This window comes from Chiloscyllium punctatum, chromosome 21, assembly GCF_047496795.1.
Source record: "Chiloscyllium punctatum isolate Juve2018m chromosome 21, sChiPun1.3, whole genome shotgun sequence".
Lineage (NCBI taxonomy): Eukaryota > Metazoa > Chordata > Chondrichthyes > Orectolobiformes > Hemiscylliidae > Chiloscyllium > Chiloscyllium punctatum.
The window spans coordinates 9183883-9204005 of record NC_092759.1 but is presented as its reverse complement, the minus strand read 5'-3'; the positions used below and the strand labels follow the sequence as shown (position 1 = coordinate 9204005).

General features: G+C 43.6%; 1 protein-coding gene across 5 annotated transcripts in view; it reads right to left on the bottom strand.

The window, feature by feature from the left end:
• Nucleotides 1-4275: 4275 nt before the first annotated feature.
• The window catches only part of neurl4 (neuralized E3 ubiquitin protein ligase 4), a 133419-nt gene continuing 117571 nt past the window's right edge, over nt 4276-20123 (bottom strand). For 3 of the 5 annotated variants that reach the window (XM_072591515.1, XM_072591512.1, XM_072591514.1), the window contains 4 exons: nt 19914-20058; nt 19367-19479; nt 11465-11627; nt 4276-7550 (listed from right to left, as the gene is read on the bottom strand). In XM_072591515.1, the coding sequence (XP_072447616.1) occupies nt 7346-7550; nt 11465-11627; nt 19367-19479; nt 19914-20058 (626 nt within the window). In that variant the 3' untranslated portion in view covers nt 4276-7345. The remainder of the gene's footprint in view (nt 7551-11464; nt 11628-19366; nt 19480-19913; nt 20059-20123) is intronic. The other 2 variants (XM_072591513.1, XM_072591516.1) reach the window with 1 other exon arrangement.

Sequence of the window (20123 nt, the reverse complement as noted above, 5' to 3'; positions counted from 1 at the left end):
GTTACAGCTCAAAGTTTAGTCACAGGTATCATGCTGGAAATACAGCAAACATATTGTACACAGTAACCTCCAATAAACAGGAATGTGACATTGACCAGATCGTTTTAGTGATACTAACTGAAGGACAAATGTTGGCCAAAGACAGTGCGCAACTCTAAAGAACTGCAGTTGTTGAAAACCTGGAACAAAAACAAATTGTTGGAGAGGGCAGATCTTTAGCAGATCTGTGGAGAGAAAGCAGAGTTAATATTGAGTCCAGTGATCCTTCTGCAGGACAATTCTGAAGGATCACCGGACTCGAAACTTTAACAGAGTTTAACTCACTTGTTTTTCTTCAAGTAGCAGTAAGATTTTGCACCTGAGTGGATACATTGGGATTCAGTTGAATATTCCATCTCTGTCAACACCTCCAGCAGTCCCTTAGTACTGTCTGTAAGGTACAAGTCAGGACTGTGACAGAAAAGTCTCCATTTGTCCGGATGAGTTCAGCTCCAACAACAATTGTAAAGACTCACCACCATATGGAACAAAACATCCTACTCCATTCAAGGTTCATTTTTTTTCACTGTTGATGCACAGTAGCAGCAGTGTGTACTATTTACAAGGCACACTGCAGCAACTCATGGCAGATTCTCTAACAGCACTTTCTAAACCTACAACTTCTAACATCTAGAACGACAAGGGCAGCAGATAAATGGGGACATCGCCAACTTGCAAGTTTCCTCCAAGCCATATCCTCCCGATTTCAATTTACATCACAGTTCTTCATGTTGTTGGGTCAAACTCCTGGAAAACCCCATTCCTAACAGGAGCAGTATTCCTCCACCCATGGACTGTAGCGTTTCAAGGAGGTAGCTCACCACCAGCTTCTTAAGGGTGATTGGGGCCAGGTAACAGATTGCAGTATACCCTGATTCTGTGAAAGAATCAAAAAGTTCAGTAGAAACCTTCAAAAGGGAATATTTGAAAGGGGTAAAGAAACCTTATTAAGTGGGACAAAATTAGATAAATCAGTCCAAGTTCAGGTCTCCTCACATGATGTCTGAATATTGTATTTGCTAGGCTGTGGATCAATGCCACTGTAGCTTGCCAATCGTCTCATCATCAAGTTTGGCACGAGGTTTGATATGAAAAAGTGAGTTTATTTACATTTATACTGTGAACAACATCAGTACATCTCATAAGCCAAATGGAGTAATTAAGTGGTCATGGCTACACATGTAGAAAATGCAATGACCTATGGGCGTAAAAGGTCTGTTTTAGTGACATTAGTTGAAGCAAAAAAGATTAGCCAGAACACTGCAGATAATTCCAATTGTGGCTGTCGGATCTTTTAAATCACCTCAGAAGGTAGATGGAGTCTTGGCTTAGTCTTATGGCAAGATGTCAACTATGGTCGCAGGACATACACAAGAGTTTATCAGCAAATCTGAAAGTGTGCAAAATTGGAGGCAAACTTGTGTGGTGAATTGGAAATTGAGGTGACAACGGGGGCAAAAGGAATCCATCTTTGTTAGGATAAAACAAATGTAGGGAGATGGTAGTGGTTGTAATAATCACTGAGTGAGTAATTTAGAACTTCAGGCTAATCTATGTGCACACATTCAAATCCCACCATGGAAGATCGCGTAATTGGAATGTAATGAAAAAAAAGACTGGAATAAAAAGCTAGTCTGATGGTGACCATGTGTCGATCTTCTTTCATCCACAGCAAGTGGGTGATGCTGGCATTTATTTCCCATCCTTAATGGTCCAGAGGGCCGTTACAAGTCAATCACATTGCCAAGTATTCAGAGTCACACATGGACTGAACAAGACCAGGTTATGATGGCAGTTTCCTTCCTGAAAGGTCATTAGTGAACAGATGATTTTTCTGACAAGTGAAAATGGTTTCAGAGCTGAAAATGTGTTGCTAGAAAAGCGCAGGAGGTCAGGCAGCATCCAAGGAACAGGAGAATCGATGTTTCGGGCATAAGCCCTTCTTCAGAAACGTCGATTCGCCTACTCCTTGGATGCTGCCTGACCTGCTGCGCTTTTCCAGCAACACATTTTCAGCTCTGATCTCCAGCATCTGCAGTCCTCACTTTCTCCTCAAAAATGGTTTCATAGTCAACATTAGACTCTTAATTCCAGATTTGTTGCTTAATACAAATTCCCCCATCTGCTGTGGCGGGATTTGAATCCAGGTCCCAGAACCTTACCTGCGTCTATGGTTTAACAGTCTAGCACTACATCATTACCACCTGTGCTGTTAAATGTTGTTAAAAAAAGATCTGGATCATTAGTGTTCTTTTGGGAAGATGTCCTTCCCCATTGTCTCTACACATGACTTCCGACCCTCAACAATATCAATGACTCAACTGCCCTCTGACCATTTAGAAACAGGCAGTAAATGCTGGTCTCACGAGTGATGCTCTACATCCCAAAGGTTACAAAGGGATAGACAAAAAAAAAGGTCAAACCACAGCAAACCCTCTGCTACAGGGGAAGACTAACCAGAATTTTTTCTTCATGGCAGAATCGAGGAACTGGACGTATTTTGATGACAAAGAGACAGCACGAGTCTAATAAGTAATTCATGAACACTATGCGATGTTAGTCTTCAGCCCAAGGGAGTTGCATTGCAAAAGTTAAATGCTTCACCATCCTCTCTGCCAAACACTTTATCCCTTTTCCCTTTACAAACTGCACATTGAAATGTCAGCACAGTATGAAGCAGCTGATGTCAGACCCGCAATCATTGGGCCCAGTGCTCCACATGCAAGGAGGGCTGGTCCCTGAAACAGATGTACTCTCCCTTCAACCCAAAAAGAAACTACAAGGAAAAGATGACCTTTCAGAAGTACGTTACAGTTACAGTATTGGTTCAAGCTTGAATAGAACAATGATTACAGGTAGAAAATTGGCAAGTCATGTTCCAACTTGTTGTGAGTAACATGGTAAGTGTTATAGTTAAAAATAAAGTTGCATAGTCTTGGGCTGGTATTCTCTCCAATAAAGCTTAAGGATATCTAACAGTGGCATTTAAGCTAAGTGGCGGTGTTGATAGAAATACTTTCTTTAATATGGCACCTCCTTTCCAAAGTCAATGACAGATTTGAGACAATTAGGCACTGTTGCAATAGTTATGATTTATAAATAACTGCCAGGCTTTATACAAAACCTGGCACTTTACTGTCCATTATCATTAACTGCTGCATTCCCCCCATGGTAACACCTTTGCCAATGTCGTGGTTTTGGGGATGTTTGCCGAGCTGGGAAGTTGATTTGCAGGCGTTTCGTCCCCTGTCTAGGTGACATCTTCAGGACTTTGGAGCCTCCTGTGAACCGCTGCTGGACTGTCTCTTCTGGAATTTATTTGGTTCCGTTTCTAGTTGTTCATTGTAGTGGCCTGTATATTGGGTCAAGGTCAGTGTGCTTGTTGATAGAGTCTGTGGATGAGTGTCATGCTTCTAGGAATTCTCTGGCTGTCCTCTGTTTAGCTTGTCCTATGATCATTGTGTTGTCCTAGTTGAATTTGTAGTACCTGTCATCTGTGTGTATGGCAACTAGGGATAGCTGGTTGTGGCATTTAGTGGAGAAAGTGAGGACTGCAGATGCTGGAGATCAGAGCTGAAAATATGTTGCTGGAAAAGCGCAGCAGTTCATTCAGCATCCAAGGAACAGGAGAATCGACGTTTCGGGAAACGTCGATTCTCCTGTTCCTTGGATGCTGCCTGACCTGCTGCGCTTTTCCAGCAACACATTTTCAGCTGTGGCATTTAGTGGCTGGTTGGTGTTCGTAGCTGTGGATTGCTAGCTGTATGCCTGTTTGCCCTATATAATGTTTTGTGCAGTCTTTGTATGGAATCGTGTAAATTACATTAGGCTTGCACATGATGGGTATCGGACCTTTTGTCCTGGTGAATTGTTGCCTGCGCGTGGCTGTCGGTTTATGGGCTGTCGTGAATCCCAGTGGTCGGAGAAGTCTGGCTGTCGGTTCCAAGAACGTGCAAGACTAACGTAATTTACAAGATTCCATGTAAAGACTGCACAAAACATTACATAGGACAAACAGGCATACCGCTAGCAATCCACAGCTACGAACACCAACCAGCCACTAAATGCCACAACCAGCTATCCCTAGTTGCCATACACACAGATGACAGGTACTACAAATTCGACTAGGACAACACAATGATCATAGGACAAGCTAAACAGAGGACAGCCAGAGAATTCCTAGAAGCATGACACTCATCCACAGACTCTATCAACAAGCACACTGACCTTGACCCAATATACAGGCCACTACAATGAACAACTGGAACCGGCAGAAACGGAACCAAATAAATTCCAGAAGAGACAGTCCAGCAGTGGTTCACAGGAGGCTCCAAAGCCCTGAAGATGTCACCTAGACAGGGGACGAAACGCCTGCAAATCAACTTCCCAGCTCGGCAAACATCCCCAAAACCACGACACCCGAGCTACAAATCTTTACACAAACCTTGAACCCCTTTTACCAATACTTGTTTTTGTCTCAAATTACAGCAAGGGTGCAGATCGGAACTAAGATGAAAATAATCAAATGGGATACGGAAATGTCAAGGGGCTGAATGGTCCATGCTCATCTCCTGTGTTTAAATACTTGTGAACAGTTGAGGAGGCAAAGTTTCTGGAAACATTTGCGTATTCTAGATCGAGGAAATCCTAGGTCTAGTTTTTTTGGGATGTGGACAATGTTGGAAAGAGCATGTCCTTTTCTCCGTTGCAGAAGATGGTGAGATTTGAGGGTAGAAGCCCTCCTGGAACCGCTGCCCTCCATGCAGTGGAGACTCCCTGTGCCATTCTCAAGTCTCAAACATGGTTTCCAGTGTTTACACTCAAAAAGCAGATCCTTGAACAGCACCACACTTTTTCTGAGATAACCTTTTATGAATACGTAACATGAGTGTCCACTGAAAATCACTTGTCCCCTTGTTTTTAAAAACAGACTCTCATCAGTAATGAGAAATACAGGAATACCCACTATGATAAAAATTAAAGTACTGAGGATACTGGAATTCTGAAAAATTGTTGGAGAAAATTGGGCAATCCGGCAATATCTGTGGAGAAAGAGTTCTCGATTCCGTAATGACAACTCTTCTGAAGTTAAACTCAACTTGAAAAGTGAACTCGCTGCCTTTCTCCACAGATGCTGTCAGACCTGCTGAGGCTCTTCAGCACTTTTGGTTTTTTATTTGGTAAGCGTCTTACCATCCAATGGAGTATTCCACCCGCAACAGCTTCCTCCTCTCATCCCCCAGTCCAAAGAAGGGGACATGATTAAATGACTTTAATAGGAAGGTGTGTGCTTCTGGTTTGTAACACACCTTGCCAGGGAAGGGCAAGTTGGATGAAGGAAAAGGAGGCAAGGGAAAAAGAATCTGTCATAAATATTAAAAAGTTTCCAGACTGCAAATCTAACATTCTTCTGACAGGGTTATACTACTTTCGTTTAAACACCAATAGACACTTACCATCTCTATTAAAACTGCCACACTCACTCTGAAAAATGCTTCCAGTCAGCATTATTCATTACACAAAATTCTCGACAAATTGACCTTGAAAGGATAAATCAGCCACCTGCCTTGAGGTGGGATATGATCGGTGTGACTTTGCATTTCGTCTGACATTAGATAGTGGAGGGTTAAACAAAGCAGCATAAGTGATTGTCTGGAGTATGTCTGAACAGGGTGAGGGGTACACACAGTCCAGGAGTGACTCCAACCTCACTGCCAATCCCTTTTCTGTCCCAGCCTCCTGTGTGTCACATGAACAAGTTACAACATATGCACGTGCATTTTCGGTTAACATTTTAAAGCAGTCTGCTTTGTTTGCAACAAGGTCTGTGTTGGCAAAATAAAACACCTTCCAGTGCAAAATACACAAAGCTGTCAAACAAATCCAGGCGATGCTCTCAGTTAGCTGTAGCCTCCACCAGTTCACAGTGCAGCAATAGGACCTTCGCAGTTTATCCCTGCTTCTTCAGCTGCAGTCTATTCCCAGTTGCTGCTAGCCATTCAATCAGATTGTATTCCCTTCCATTCCCACTGGATATTAAATGGCAGCCTTACATTAAAGATGAAATGGCAGAGAGGTCATAACAAGCAGCCAATAGACAGTCCAAAGGTGTGTAGGTTAAATGGACTGGCCATGCTAAATTGCCCATCGTGTCCAGGGATGTGCAGGCTAGGTAGGTAAGCAATGGGAAATGCAGAGGTACAGGGACAGAGTAGGGGGCTGGGTCTTCAGAGGGTCAGTGTGGACTCTATGGGCTGAATAGCCTGCTTCTGCACTGAAGAGATTCTATGATTAGCAGTGGAGTCCATTTTATACAAAAAAACCCAACAGTGGTCACAATGCCAGTCCGCAGTGCAGAGGCTGTGGCTCAGAGGGTGAAGGCAAGTTTGAGCTGCATCACGCTAGAGTCTTAGGCAATTGCTTGGGGCAGTCACTGGGCCAACTGAGAGAGGCCAACCTTTGCCCTCATGCTGCTTTTCTCTTTCATCCTGAGATTGGACAGATCTAGAAGATCTAAATAACCTTTACCCCTTCCCAGCCCGCTGACTGACAAACACACAGCCATGCCTGTCCTCCCCTGCCCCAGCAGTTCACACACTACACAAGTCTGTAAATATCGCCACAATTGACATGCAATCACGTGCACAGGATTTCAGAAGAAGGTCTCGCTGCCTTAAAACATCCCTACAGCATTTGCACACACGCCCATCTGATGGGGGCACTTTCACCTTTCTGTGCCCCCTGCCCCCCACCCCCGTCTTTCCAATCTCAACCCCCAAGGAGAGGAAATATCCAGTGTCAGATGCTCTATATTCTAGTTATGAATCAGGCTTCTGGCTGTGTGCAGCCCGGTTCTCACGTTTCTACTGTCCAAGGATTTAAAAGAAAACTTCTTTTGAAAACAAAGAAAAATCTATAAAACTGTTCACCTCAGTGGAAATAGGGCTCACACCCATCACTAACAAAAACATTCCCCTCCCCAAAATGCAAGATTAAACTCAACTGAACATTTTAGTTTGAGGTTTTTTTTTGTGGTTTTTTTTTCCTCTCTTTTGAACACAAGAGTCAATAGTGCAGTATTCCACTGGTGTGACAGCAAGTTGTGTAAAACTGTGCAAATGTGTCCCAACTCTGTGCTCTCTTACCACCCCGAACCCACCCAATACATCGCTGTTACTGTAGCACCAAAGTGGGATCATCCCCCCACCCCCACTGTTCCCCTTGGGCTTGCTCCATGCTCGCAGTCTCTCTCTCTCTCTTCCCCACCCGAGTTTCAGAGGGGCTGGCGGATTGGATGGGAAATCCTTCATTCCACACGGATTAACAAGCCGTAAAGGACCGTTGAGGCCCTCTCCTTGGTGATCCACTCGATTTCATTGTTGCTGAACCTGGGATCAATCGACTCGCTGGCTCCCACGGACTGTGGCCCCACCTTATACGACCCTGGCCGCACGCACACTTGGAAGGCCACTTGAGCATGGTGATGTCGTTGGGATTTCAGGTCCTTGAACCTAAGGAGTGAATTAGCGCAATTAGCCAGAATAAAAGACACGAATTATTTAACATCGCTTAGCACAGAGAAAACATAAATTTGTGCCAGTTCTTTGGAAGACCTTTCAGATGTGTTCCAATCCCCACAATCCAGCAAATGCCACCTTTTCAATACAAGAACCACCTCGACCAATCAGACACAACCCGCAATCTCCTTTCATGCCATACAAATGTTAGTTTGTCCCTTGAATTGGTGTTTTAGCCCTGAAGCATGCAAAATGAAAACCCTCATCAAACTGTGCTGCTTTTATCAACAACACTCCTTTTTCAAATATCTATCTAATTCCTCTTGCGAAAGTTCGAAAGAATCTGCTTCCACCCGGCCTTTTAGGCAGCACACTTTAGATCACTGAATTAAAGTCTTCTCATCTCTTCCTCTGGGTCTTTGCCAAATGACTAACTCTATGCCCTCCTGGTGACCAACAGCCCTGTCACGAGAAACAGCTCTTTATTCTATCGAAGCACTTCAAGATTTTAAGCACCTCAGTTGAATCTCTCAATATTTTCTCTGCACTGAAGATAAATCAAACTTCACTGATCTCACAATAACCAAAGTCCCTCATTTCTGGAATGAATCCAGTAAATCTCCCTTCTCTCAGATCTTGACAGTCCTAAAATGTGCTTCCCAGAACTGAGTGCTTGGGATCTAACTACCCCATGATTATTCAAGTTTTGATATGTTTGCTTGTCTTTATAAGGCAGACAGGTGAGCAGATCAGTAGCAGGAGCTAATCTTAACTGCTCCAGTGTAGTACACATCGAGGGTAAAGGTAGGCAGGAGCACTCAATACAGAGCCTCAGGTAATAGCACGAGCAGCAAGGCTCAACTTCCTGGATATTTATTCAGGAAATGTAGTAGATAGTGTCAAATGGTAGCGGGTTTAAGCCCACATGTTATGAACACATAACGCTGGCTGACATTCACTCTGCTGGTACATGAAGGGGCACACCCTGTCAAAGGGTCAGTACTGAGGGAGTGCTGCACTCTTAGCGAGTCAACAATAAAAGCGTGCCACTCTGTCAGAGGATCAGTACCAAGGGAGCTGTTTCGGAAGTTCATTACTAAGAGAGGATTGCACTGTCAGAAGTTGTCTTTCAGGATGAGATGTCAAATCGAGGCCGCAACCTGCAATTTCAGGCAAATGGAAGAGACTGTGCAGAAATGAATCCGACAGCTGGAGGTACTCTTTTGTGTTGGTCCATCAACTCCTTTAACAATGATCTGACCTGCCACCAGATTGTTGTTTTAGGGATCTTGCTGTCTGAAAATTGGCTATTACATTTCCTGCAGTAGCGACCAACTTCAAAAAGGTACTCCATTGACTCTGAAGTTCTTGGTAATGTTGGAAATGGGCGAGATGGGCTACATTAGTGCAAATCTATCTTGCAAATTATCTTCTGCACTTGTGACACACAGAGTGTATGGGTGGCACAGTGGCTAGCTTCACAGCACCAGGACCCAGGTTCGACTCCAGCCTTGGGTGACTGTCTATGTGGACTTTGCACATTCTCCCCGTGTCTGCGTGGGTTTCCTCCCACAGTCCAAAGATGTGTAGGTCATGTGAACTGGCCACGCTAAATTGCCCACAGTGTTAGGTTCATTAGTCAGAGGAAATGATCTAGGTGAGTGACTCTGAGGGTTGGTGTGGACTTGTTGGGCCAAAATGGCTTGTTTCCACACTGTGGGGAATCTAATCAAAACTAATAAACAGCAAGGTTTGGTTGGAAGTGATGAACAAATCAAGAGCCATGAGAAAATACATTGAAATTTAGCTTTGGACCAAACATTGAAAAGTAAAGTTGGGGGGGTGTGGAGATTTGGACTCAGGTCTAGCTATTCAGTCTCTGGGTGTAGTCAACAGGATATCCTGAGATATTGTGTTGGGGACCAAAACTGCTTCATGAAGATTGATGCCAGGGAGCAAGGAACAGTTACGGCATTGAATGTAGTGGTAAAGTAGTACTTGATGGAATCAATCATGAGCTCGGTCCAAACACAGACAAAACAGTTGAACTCAATATGACATCGAGGCAGCCTTTGATGAGTGCAGTATCAAAGAATCATTATAAAACTGGAGTCAATGAGAATCAGGGCAACACCTCCCTGATAGCTGGAGTCATACCGAGCACATACCACTGATGAATGCACAATGTTCAGCAGATGCTGAAGCAATCCACATTCATATGCAACTAGCCCTAGTTTGGGCTGCCAAATAGCAAGTAATAAGCATGCCAGGCAAGGACCATTGCTAACAAGAGAGAATTTAACCATCTCTCCAAGACATTTAATGGCATTACCATCACTAAATTGCCCACTATCAACATTCTGAGGAGATAACCATTGACAAGAAACTGAACTGGACTAACCATATAACTGTGTGCAATTCTGGTTGCCACAACATAAGGAGGCGGCTTTCAAGAGGGTGCAGAAGAGGTTTACCAGAACGTTGCCTGGATTGGAGTACATTAGTGAAAAGGACAGGTTGGACAGACTTGGATTGCTTTTGTTAGAATGCCGGAGGCTGAGGGACAGCCTGAGAGAAGTATATAAATTAAGAGAGGGCGATCATTTAAATCTATTTTCCTCTAGGGTGGAAATATCAAATACTATCAAATTAAGGTGAGGGGAGAAAGTTTAAAGGAATTGTGTGAAGAAAGTTTTTTTTAAAAACACAGTTTAGTAGGTGCCTAAAACAAGCTGCCTGAGGAAGTGGTAGAAGCAGATAAAATAGCAAAGTTTAAGAAGCGTTTAGATGGACACATGAACAGACAGGGAATAGAGGGATATAGACCACGGGCAGGTGGATGGGATTAATTTAGAACGGCATAATTGTTGGTACATATATGGTAGGCTGAAGGGTCTGCTCCTGTTCTGTGTAAGTAATGCGACTGCAAGAGCCGATCAGAATTCTGCAGTGAGGGATTCCAAACCCACAACCTACAAGGCACAAATCAGGAGTATGCTGGAATACTCCCCACTTGCCTGGATGACTGCAGCCCCAAGAACACTCAAGAAGCTCAACACCATCCAGTCCAAAGTAGCCCACTTGACTGGCACCACATCCATAAACGTTCATTTCCCTTAGCACAGATATTCAGTACCAGCAGTGGGTACCACCTGCAAGATGCACTTCACCATAGCTCCTTCAGTAGCATCTTACAAACGCAGAACCTTTACCATCTAGGAGGACAAGGACACCACCAAATTCAACTTGCACATAAAACCACATGCCATCCTGACTAGGAACTATATCACTGTTTCCTCACTGTCACTGGGTCAAAGTCCTGAAACCCCCACCCTAACTATAGCCACAGTGACTGCAGCAGCTCAGAGAGGGATCCACCACCACTATCTTCTGGTAGAGCTGAAACAAAAGTTGGCCTAATAATCTCCTGTGACAAGATGTTTAAAAACTGGCGTACACTTCCAAGTCATCCTTCTGACTTTGTCTAGGGGTGTGGCTGCACCATTACCCACCCCTAGCATTACAGATTGCCACTGTGCTTTAGTACAATGATGTGGAGAGCTGAGTAGGTAAAGGTACACTGGACAGTCATGGAGACAAAACCAAGGAAGTTGGTAGCTTCCATTTCCTGAACAGCAACAGTTTATTGGCAACAAGCCCTTGACGTAACGGTTTTGTTCTTGTGCCAAATTAAGATTTATAAATTTAAATTTGATAATGTGCATCGGTGGGATTTGAACACCCATTCACCCCAATTTCTGTTAAACAAGTATCAAACCATCCTCCCACTGAACATGGGCTCTGGCCGACAAGCAAAATTATTTTGTGCCCTTCACTGTTGCCTGCCACTGAAGGAACTGCCACTGCCACTTAACTTGACCATGTATCTGGGTTTGCTCAGTACTTACCGTATTTTAGGACAGAACCGGTCAAGACCGACATATCGCATTGTTGGAGACAGGCTGACTTTCACAACGTCTTTCTCCTGAATACTGTTCTCCTCGGGATCGTTATATCCATTCTGGAGCTCAACTTTAGTCTCACTGGTACAGAAGATCGAGGAGCTCCCTGCTTTAATGTGGAGGAGGTCAGGTTGAGAAGAAGAGTGACAGCACAGAGGCAAGGTGGTAAAGGGCAGAGGCAGAGAGAAGGAGAAGAAATTAGAGGACAATGTAAAGACTTTAATGGTTTTTCTCAGAAAACAAAAATGCACGGTTACGTAACTCTGGATTGCAGAAAGCGGCTGCTTCCACAGCTCAGACATTGGTTTCTTCTAAACCCGTGCTGCACCTGTCCTGGGAGTGCTTGATGGGAACAGTGCAAAGGCAACTTCACTCTTTATCTAACGCAGTGCTGTGATGAAGGGCTTATGGCCAAAACATTGACTTTCCTGCTCCTCGATGCTGCCAGCACCACAATCTCGACTTAGTGCTAACTGTCTTGGGGTTTTTAGACGGGGTTGGCTCAGTGGGAGCTTTACTTTCAGTTAAAAGGAGTAGAGAGAGTTTTACTCTGTAGCTAACCCCATGCTATCCCTGCCCTGGGAGTGTTTGATGGGAACAGTGTCGAGGAAGCTTAACTTTCAGTTTAAGAGTAGAGGTAACTTTGGCTTGAAATAAGTGGATTTCCAACTTGCAAAAGTTTGGCTGGATTTTTTTTCCCTTGAAGCAGGAAGGCCGAGGGGTGACTTTATAAAAGGTCTTTACAGTAACGAAAGGTTTTGATCGAGTGGATATAGACAGAAAGTTTGCTCTTGCAGAAATAGGGGCTGCCAATATTGTAATAATCACAAGAGTTAGGAACTTAATTTACTCAGAATATAAAGCTCACACCCACACAGAACATAGCAGCAGGAGGCCATTCAGCTCCTTGAGTCTGTTCCACCATGCTAGATCATGGTTGAACATATGCCTCAAACCCTTATCCCCTTGATATCATCAATAACTAGAAATCTATCAATTTCTGTTTTGAACTTCTCAACAATTGGATTTCCATATCCCTCTTAGGTAAAGAATTTTAACGATTCACCACCTTCTAAGTGACAAAATTCCTCCTCAAAGCAGGCTTGCCTTGCATTCTGAGACACGTACCTCGGCTCTTGACTGCACAGCCAGGGGAAACATTCTTTCTGCATCACATCTATCCCTTAAAGTGTTTTGAGGTTTCCATGAGATTGCTTCTCATTCTTCTAAACTCCAGAGAATACAGGCCCAAATTCCTCAATCTTTCCTCACAGTACAAACCAGGAATCAGTCTAGTGAACCTCCACTGTACTTGCTCTGTGACAGGAACATCTTTCCTTAAGCAAGGAGACCACAGCTGCACACGATATATTATGTGCAGTCTTCCCAGTGTTCCACACAATTGACTGCTCCTGTACTCAAATACTCTTGTAATAAAGGTGAACATGTGCTTTTCCTTCCGAATTGCTTGCTACACCAGCCTGTGAACTTTCAGTAAAGTAATCTTTACACATTAACAGTTATCAATCGCTTCTCATTTAATAAATAACCTGCAGTTATGTTCCTCCTACCAAAGTGGATAACATCTCATTTCTCCATACTATATTGTCTGTCATGATACAGGTTATTAGACTAAACATGTTTGAGGTTCACAAGGAGGTGGTGTTAGCAATTCAGGAAAGTGTGAAAATAGATAATTCCCCTGGGTCAGATGGGATTTACCCTAGGATTCTCTGGGAAGCCAGGGAGGAGGTTGCAGAACCTTTGGCTTTGATCTTTATGTTGTCATTGTCTACAGGAATAGTGCCAGAAGACTGGAAGATAGCAAACGTTGGCCCCTTGTTCAAGAATCCCTTCTTGAACAAGGGACCAACTGGTCCCTTATAATTATGGACCAGTGATCCTTACTTCAGTGGTGGGTAAAATGTTGGAAAAGGTGATAAGAGATAGGATTTATAATCATCTGGAAAGGAACAAGTTGATTAGGGATGGTCAATACAGTTTTGTGAACGGTAGGTCATGCCACATAAACCTAATCGAGTTCTTTGAGAAGGTGACCAAATAGGTGAATGAGGGTAAAGCAGTTGATGTGGTGTATATGGATTTCAGTAAAGTCTTTGATAAAGCTCCCCATGGTAGGCTATTGCACAAAATACAGAGGCACGGAATTGAAGGTGATTTAGCGGTTTCGATCAAAAAATGGCTAGCTGAAAGATGACAGAGGATGGTGGTTGATGGGAAATGTTCATCCTGGAGTTCAGTTACTAGTGGGGTACAAGTTCTGGGACAACTGCTATTTGTCATTTTTACAAATAATCTTGGTGAGGGCGTAGAAGGATGGGTTAATAAATTTGCGGATGACACGAAGGTTGGCAGAGTGGTGAATAGTGCTGAAGGATGTTGCAGATTACAGAGGGACATAGATTAGCTGCAGAGTTGGGCTGAGAACTGGCAAATGCAATTTAATGAGGTAAAGTGTGAGGTGGTTTGCTTTGGAATCAAGAGTACTGGGCTGATGGTAAGATTCTTGGCAGTGTAGATGAGCAGAGAGATCTCTGTGTCCATGAAAGTTGCCACCTAGGTTGATACGGTTGTTAAAAGTTATACAGTGTGGTAGCTTTTATTAGCAGAGGGATTCAGTTTCAGAGCCACGAGGTCATGCTGCAGCTGTATAAAACTCTGATGCGGCCGCACTTGGAGTATTGCATACAATTCTTGTTACCAAATTACAGGAAGGATGTGGAAGCTTTGGAGAGGGTTCAGAGGAGATTTAACAGGATGTTACCAGGTATAGAGAGAAGGTCTTATGAGGAAAGGCTGAGGGACTTGAGACTGTTTTCGTTAGAGAGGAGGTGGTTGAGAGGCGACTTAATTGAGACATATAAGATAATCAGAGGGTTAGATAGGGTGGACAGTGAGGGCCTTTTCCTCGGATGGCAATGGCTAGCATGAGGGGACATAGCTTTAAATTGAGGGGTGATAGATATAGGACAGATGTCAGAGGTAGTTTCTTTACTCAGAGAGTAGGGGCATGGAATGCACTGCCTGCAACTTGAATGAACTTGCCAATTTTAAGTGTATTTAAATGGTCATTGGATAAACAGATGGATGAAAATGGCATAGTGCTGGTTAGATAGACTTCAGATTGGTTCCACAGGGCGGCGCAGCATCGAGAGCCGAAGGGCCTATACTGCGCTGTAATGTTCTATGTTTAAACCCCCTTGAAGTCTTTTTGCATTCTCTTCACACAACTCTCACTGCCTGACCTTTGTATCATCAGGAAATATTACAAGTAGCTCCACATCCAAATCATTCATACAGATTGTGAAAAGCTGGGATTCAGCACTGATCCTTGAGATACCCCACTGGTACCACTGGGTGGGATGAAGTTCCCACAGAACTTGGATTTTTAGTTTTACACAGAAAATAGGTGGAGTATGATCATGGAGGAGAAAGTGAGGACTGCAGATGCTGGAGATCAGAGCTGAAAATGTGTTGCTGGAAAAGCGCAGCAGGTCAGGCAGCATCCAAGGAGCAGGAGAATCGACGTTTCGTTCCTGAAGAAGGGCTGATGCCCGAAACGTCGATTCTCCTGTTCCTTGGATGCTGCCTGACCTGCTGCACTTTTCCAGCAACACATTTTCAGCTCGGGAGTATGATCATGGCTGATCATACAATTTCAGTATCCCACTTCCGCTTTCTCTCCATATCCCTTGATCCCTTTAGTCTTAAGGGCCACATCCAGTTTCCTCTTGAATATATCCAACCAACTGGCCCCAACAGCTTTCTGTGGTAGAGGATTCCCCAGGTGATGAAATTCCTCATCTCAGTCCTGAATGGCTTGCCCTTTATTCTTAGACTGTGACTGCCAGTTCTGGAGTTACCCAACACATCTAGCCTGTCTAGTCACATCAGAAGTTTATGTTTCTAAGAGCTCCATTCTCAATTCTTCTAAATTCCAGTGAGTCCAAACCCAGTCGCTCCAGTCTTTCTTCATATGTCAGTGCTGCCATCGCAGAATCAGTCGAGTGAACCTTCGCTGGACTCCCTTACTCGCAAGAGTGTCCTTCCTCAGACTTAGAGACCAAAATTGCACATAATTCTCAAGATGTAGCCTCACCAAGGCCCTGTACAGCAGCAGCAAGACATACTTGCTCCTATACTCAAATCCCCTGTCCTTGAAGGCCACCACGCCATTAGCTTTCCTCACTGCCTGCTGCAGCTGCATGCCAACTTTCAGTGACTGTTCCATCATGACACGTAGGTCCTGTCGCACCTCATCCTTCCCTAAGCTCTTACCATTCAGATCATAATCTGCTTTCCTGCTTATGCCACCAAAAAGTGGATAACCTCACATTTACATTTTGTGGATTAGTGGTGCTGGAAGAGCACAGCAGTTCAGGCAGCATCCAAGGAGCTTCGAAATTGACGTTTCGGGCAAAAGCCCTTCATCAGGAACTTAAAATTTTTACCTCACATTTACATTTGCCAAGTATTTGCCCACTCAGCCTGCCTGTCTAAGTCACCCTGTAAGCCCCCAGCATCCTCTTTGTAGCACACACTGCCACCAGCTTAGTGTCTTCTGCCAATGTGGAGATATGACAATCAATTCCTTTGTTCAAATTGTTAACATACATTGTGAACAGCTGGGGTCCCAGCGCTGAATCCTGCTCATCACTGACTATCACTCTGAAAAGGACCAGTTTATTCCAACTCTCTGCTTCCTGTCTGTGAAACAATTCTCTATCCCCATCAATACCTTAGCTCTGATATCTTCAGCTTCAATTTTGCTTACTAATCTCTCTATACTTTGAGTAGCAGCTGCTGGGGTTTTGTGGAAGCTGTTTTTCCATCCTCTGTTACAGCTAAAAGCTGGGGGTTCTCTTCCTGCAGCTAGAATTGCATGTGAAACAATCCATTTCACTGAATTTGTCTTTGCCAAGGGTATATTTATGGGATGTTACTACATTGGAATTGTTGTATTTTAACTACAGTGTATGAATAAAGTGTGTTTTGCTTCAAGACTCATAGTTTGACCAATCAAATTGCATCCGGAATGCAACACCTGACACTTGCCTTTAAAATAAGAAAGCATTAGGGTCTAGTCTATCATCTTAACCGGAGGGGGTTTGGTCTGGTCCGTAACATTTCTCTTCATTGACTCTGCTAGTCACATCTTCAAAACACAGAGGTTTGTCAAACATGATGTCTTTTTCAACAATCAAGGCGATTTGACCCAATCAGACAATTAGCTTCTAAATATCCAATGATCACATCCTTCAGAATATATTCTCGTATTTTCCCTGCTAATGATGTTGGGTTAATAGGTCTGCCGTTCCGATTTCCCTCATGCTTTTCTGCAGGGTTACATTTAAAACTTTCCAATCCACAGGAACCCCATTGCAGTAGTAATATCATTTTGAAAGATAGGCTTTAGGCTGAGTTTACATTAGGTGGGTTTATAAGTTAAATAACTGCGCATCAAGATTTCAGCTGGACAATTCTGTGGCGGTGGAAAAAATGTTGTTTTGGTTCAGTTTGGGACAGTTCTGCAGAAGTCTTGGACGAAGATGGAAACGTAAAGCAGCATTCCGGAGAAGTGGAGAAGATGAGAAACTAGATTACTTTAAATTAAGAAGCTTCATGACAGTCCCAGATCAGAAGTGTTTGGATAACACAATGAATAGCTGACTTTATAGAGGTTTACAAAATTATGAGGGGCATGGATAGGGTAAATAGGCAAAGTCTTTTCCCTGGGGTAGGGAGTCCAGAGCTAGAGGGCATAGGTTTAAGGTGAGAGGGGAAAGATATAAAAGAGACCTATGAGGAAACTTTTTCACACAGAGTAAGGAATGAGCTGCCAGAGGAAGTGGTGGAGGCTGGTACAATTACAACATTTAAGAGGCATTTGGATGGGTCTATGAATAGGAAGGGTTTGGAGGGATATGGGCCAGGTGCTGGCAGGTGGGACTAGATTGGGTTGGGATATCTGGTCGGCATGGACAGGTTGGACCGAAGGGTCTGTTTCCATGCTGTACATCTCTATGACTCTATGAATAGGTTATTTAAAGCTGAGAGCATTTTACCTCCAATGTACAAAAGCTCCAGGAAAAGATTTTCCATACTTGGACTTGAAGTCAGAGTGAATCTAGACCCATTGAGATGTTAGAAAAAGATCTTACATACAGTGAGTCCTGTATGAAGGTGGTTTTCATACAGTCCAGGGACATTTTGGAGATCTGTGAAGGATTGTCCTGAGATAAATGGAACTATACTTCTACTATGGATTCCAAAATCATTAAATAACATGATGTAAATAGTTTAGTTTATTTGATTTTATCTTCATGTTTTTTGCTTAATAAACTTCAGTTTCATTGTTAAAGTCAAATCTGCAACATTGCACGATTGTTTCAGTATGGACTTCCTCAATAAAACCAAGACAAAATAAAATGTGATCTACCCCGTCAGCTTTCAAACCTGACTTGTGCAATCATGACATTAGCCAGGATCATAACATTCGCCTGTGAAGGGATCCTTTAGATCACATTCTGTTAGAGAGACAACCAACCTGCAAAGCCTGACACTGCTTCTCCCTATTTTCCGAGGTAAGAGTGCAACAATACAAAAACATCAATATTCCACCCTGTCAAAGAGTGCTGTTGAGTCTGCAAACATTTCACAACTTCACATTGTTTTGAAGGAAGACTATTACAAACAGTACAACTCTCTCTTCCTGGGTTGCGGTTTGGCGTACCAAACTTTACCTGCCATTTGTGCTGAAAAGGACACCTCAATGTCCTGAGCCGTTTCTGGCTTCAGCACAGAATGAATTAATGCAACGAGGTGAACTTTGAAATCGGTCTAGGGCAAGGATACCTCCACAGCTCAGAAGGCTGACCTGTGTGGGAGATGTTCACCTGATAACTGTGATCATAAAAATAAAACAAAATATAATGAGCCATATAACCACAAATGAATAGGAAAAGTTGAGACAATCTTTCTGCCTACATGCCACTATTCTGATGTCAGCTTTATACATCTTTGATCGACTGAGATCAATACAATAATCAAAGTTGAATTAGTGTGAGAGCTGTGAACAAACCACTGCATTGTTCTCATGTTGGATTGTGAAGTGAGAGTTCTCAGATTGAATACAAACACATGAAGGATCCTTGAACACATGGGAACTAAGCAGCGTAGTGTCTCATTAAAGACTTGATTCTTTGGACTGATGCCTATATACCCTGAAGGAATGAAATTAATTTGAAGATGAAAGCAATCATTACATCATAATTTGTCCACTGACACATCACTGTATTATCTTTGACCTGTTTTGACTCAACTGCTCCTTAATTGCCTTAGCAGCTGTCTGTACTCAGTCTGGGAAGTGCTCACCAGAGTGTGTCAAGGAAGCTTTGCTTTCATTCTAACCTTTGAACTCTCAGCCAGTGGAGACTGGAGCTCAGGATTTTAATTGGTATCGAGTGAGACACATCCTATCATGACAGAGCACTCCCACCAGATAGAACCAGGGTTGCAACAATGTGGGGACAGTTGGGATGCACAGCCAGCAATGGACTGGTGGTGGCAGGGGAACATTTTCAGTGTGGGGGTGGGGAAGAAAAGAAGCAACAAGCTAAGTTCAAACAAACATTCCAAAAGTGAACAGGTTACTCACAAGATACCAGGACCTTCACAAGATGAAATGGTATAAGGATACAACAGGACAAACCTTTCTGCATGTGAAGGATGGGGAGAGTGGTGGTTCCAATGTGTTAAACATGAAATGATTTCCTTCCTTCCCTCATCCCCAGCCTGACAACCCAGAGATTTTGCCTGCTCACATACCAGATACCAGCTCCCCATGGTCCAAGGTTCGTCGCAGGGAGCCCACACATGTTCCATGATACGCTGTGTGCCACTTCTTGTAGACATTAGCAACTTCGCAGCGTGGATTCAGCCTGTAGGATGCAACAGTCAGCACAGTTCATGCAATGTATAAAAGAAAGGAAAACTTTCAAAAGCAAAGTCCTTGTGTTTGTACACCAACTTGTTTAGATGTTCCCAAAATACACGAGCTATGGCCAAAAGCCTGAAGTGTTAACAGCAACCAAAGGTCACCACTCAGAGGTGGGACAGGCACATACAGTGACTGACTGAGCCAGTGATCCATCCATTCCCACCCCACCATGCATTACACCCAATCCTAACTTGATATCCATGTGGGTACATGGATGGACAGCACAGCTTCCCACTTGGTTGATTAAATCCCACAAGGTTACTCCAGCCCTTGGACAGCCTATGGGCCTTCTTAAAACTCCCAAGTCCCAGACGTGCTGCCACCAAGTGTGTTCAGATCAACCAGCATCATGACACTTGCCCCATGACCATTTACCTGAGTGCGAACCTGCACCATCCGAATGGGAGGGCGTAGTCCTTTGGTGGGTCGCCCCGCTTGTAGTAGGCTTCGTCTCCACGCAATTTGTGGCAGGATTCACAGTAGCACAGGTTACACTTCACCTCCTCATCGAAGTAACCGTCTGCAATGTAAGGCCATCTTCATGACAACCAGAACCTGTTCTAGTCACTCTGACAGTAAAGTTCC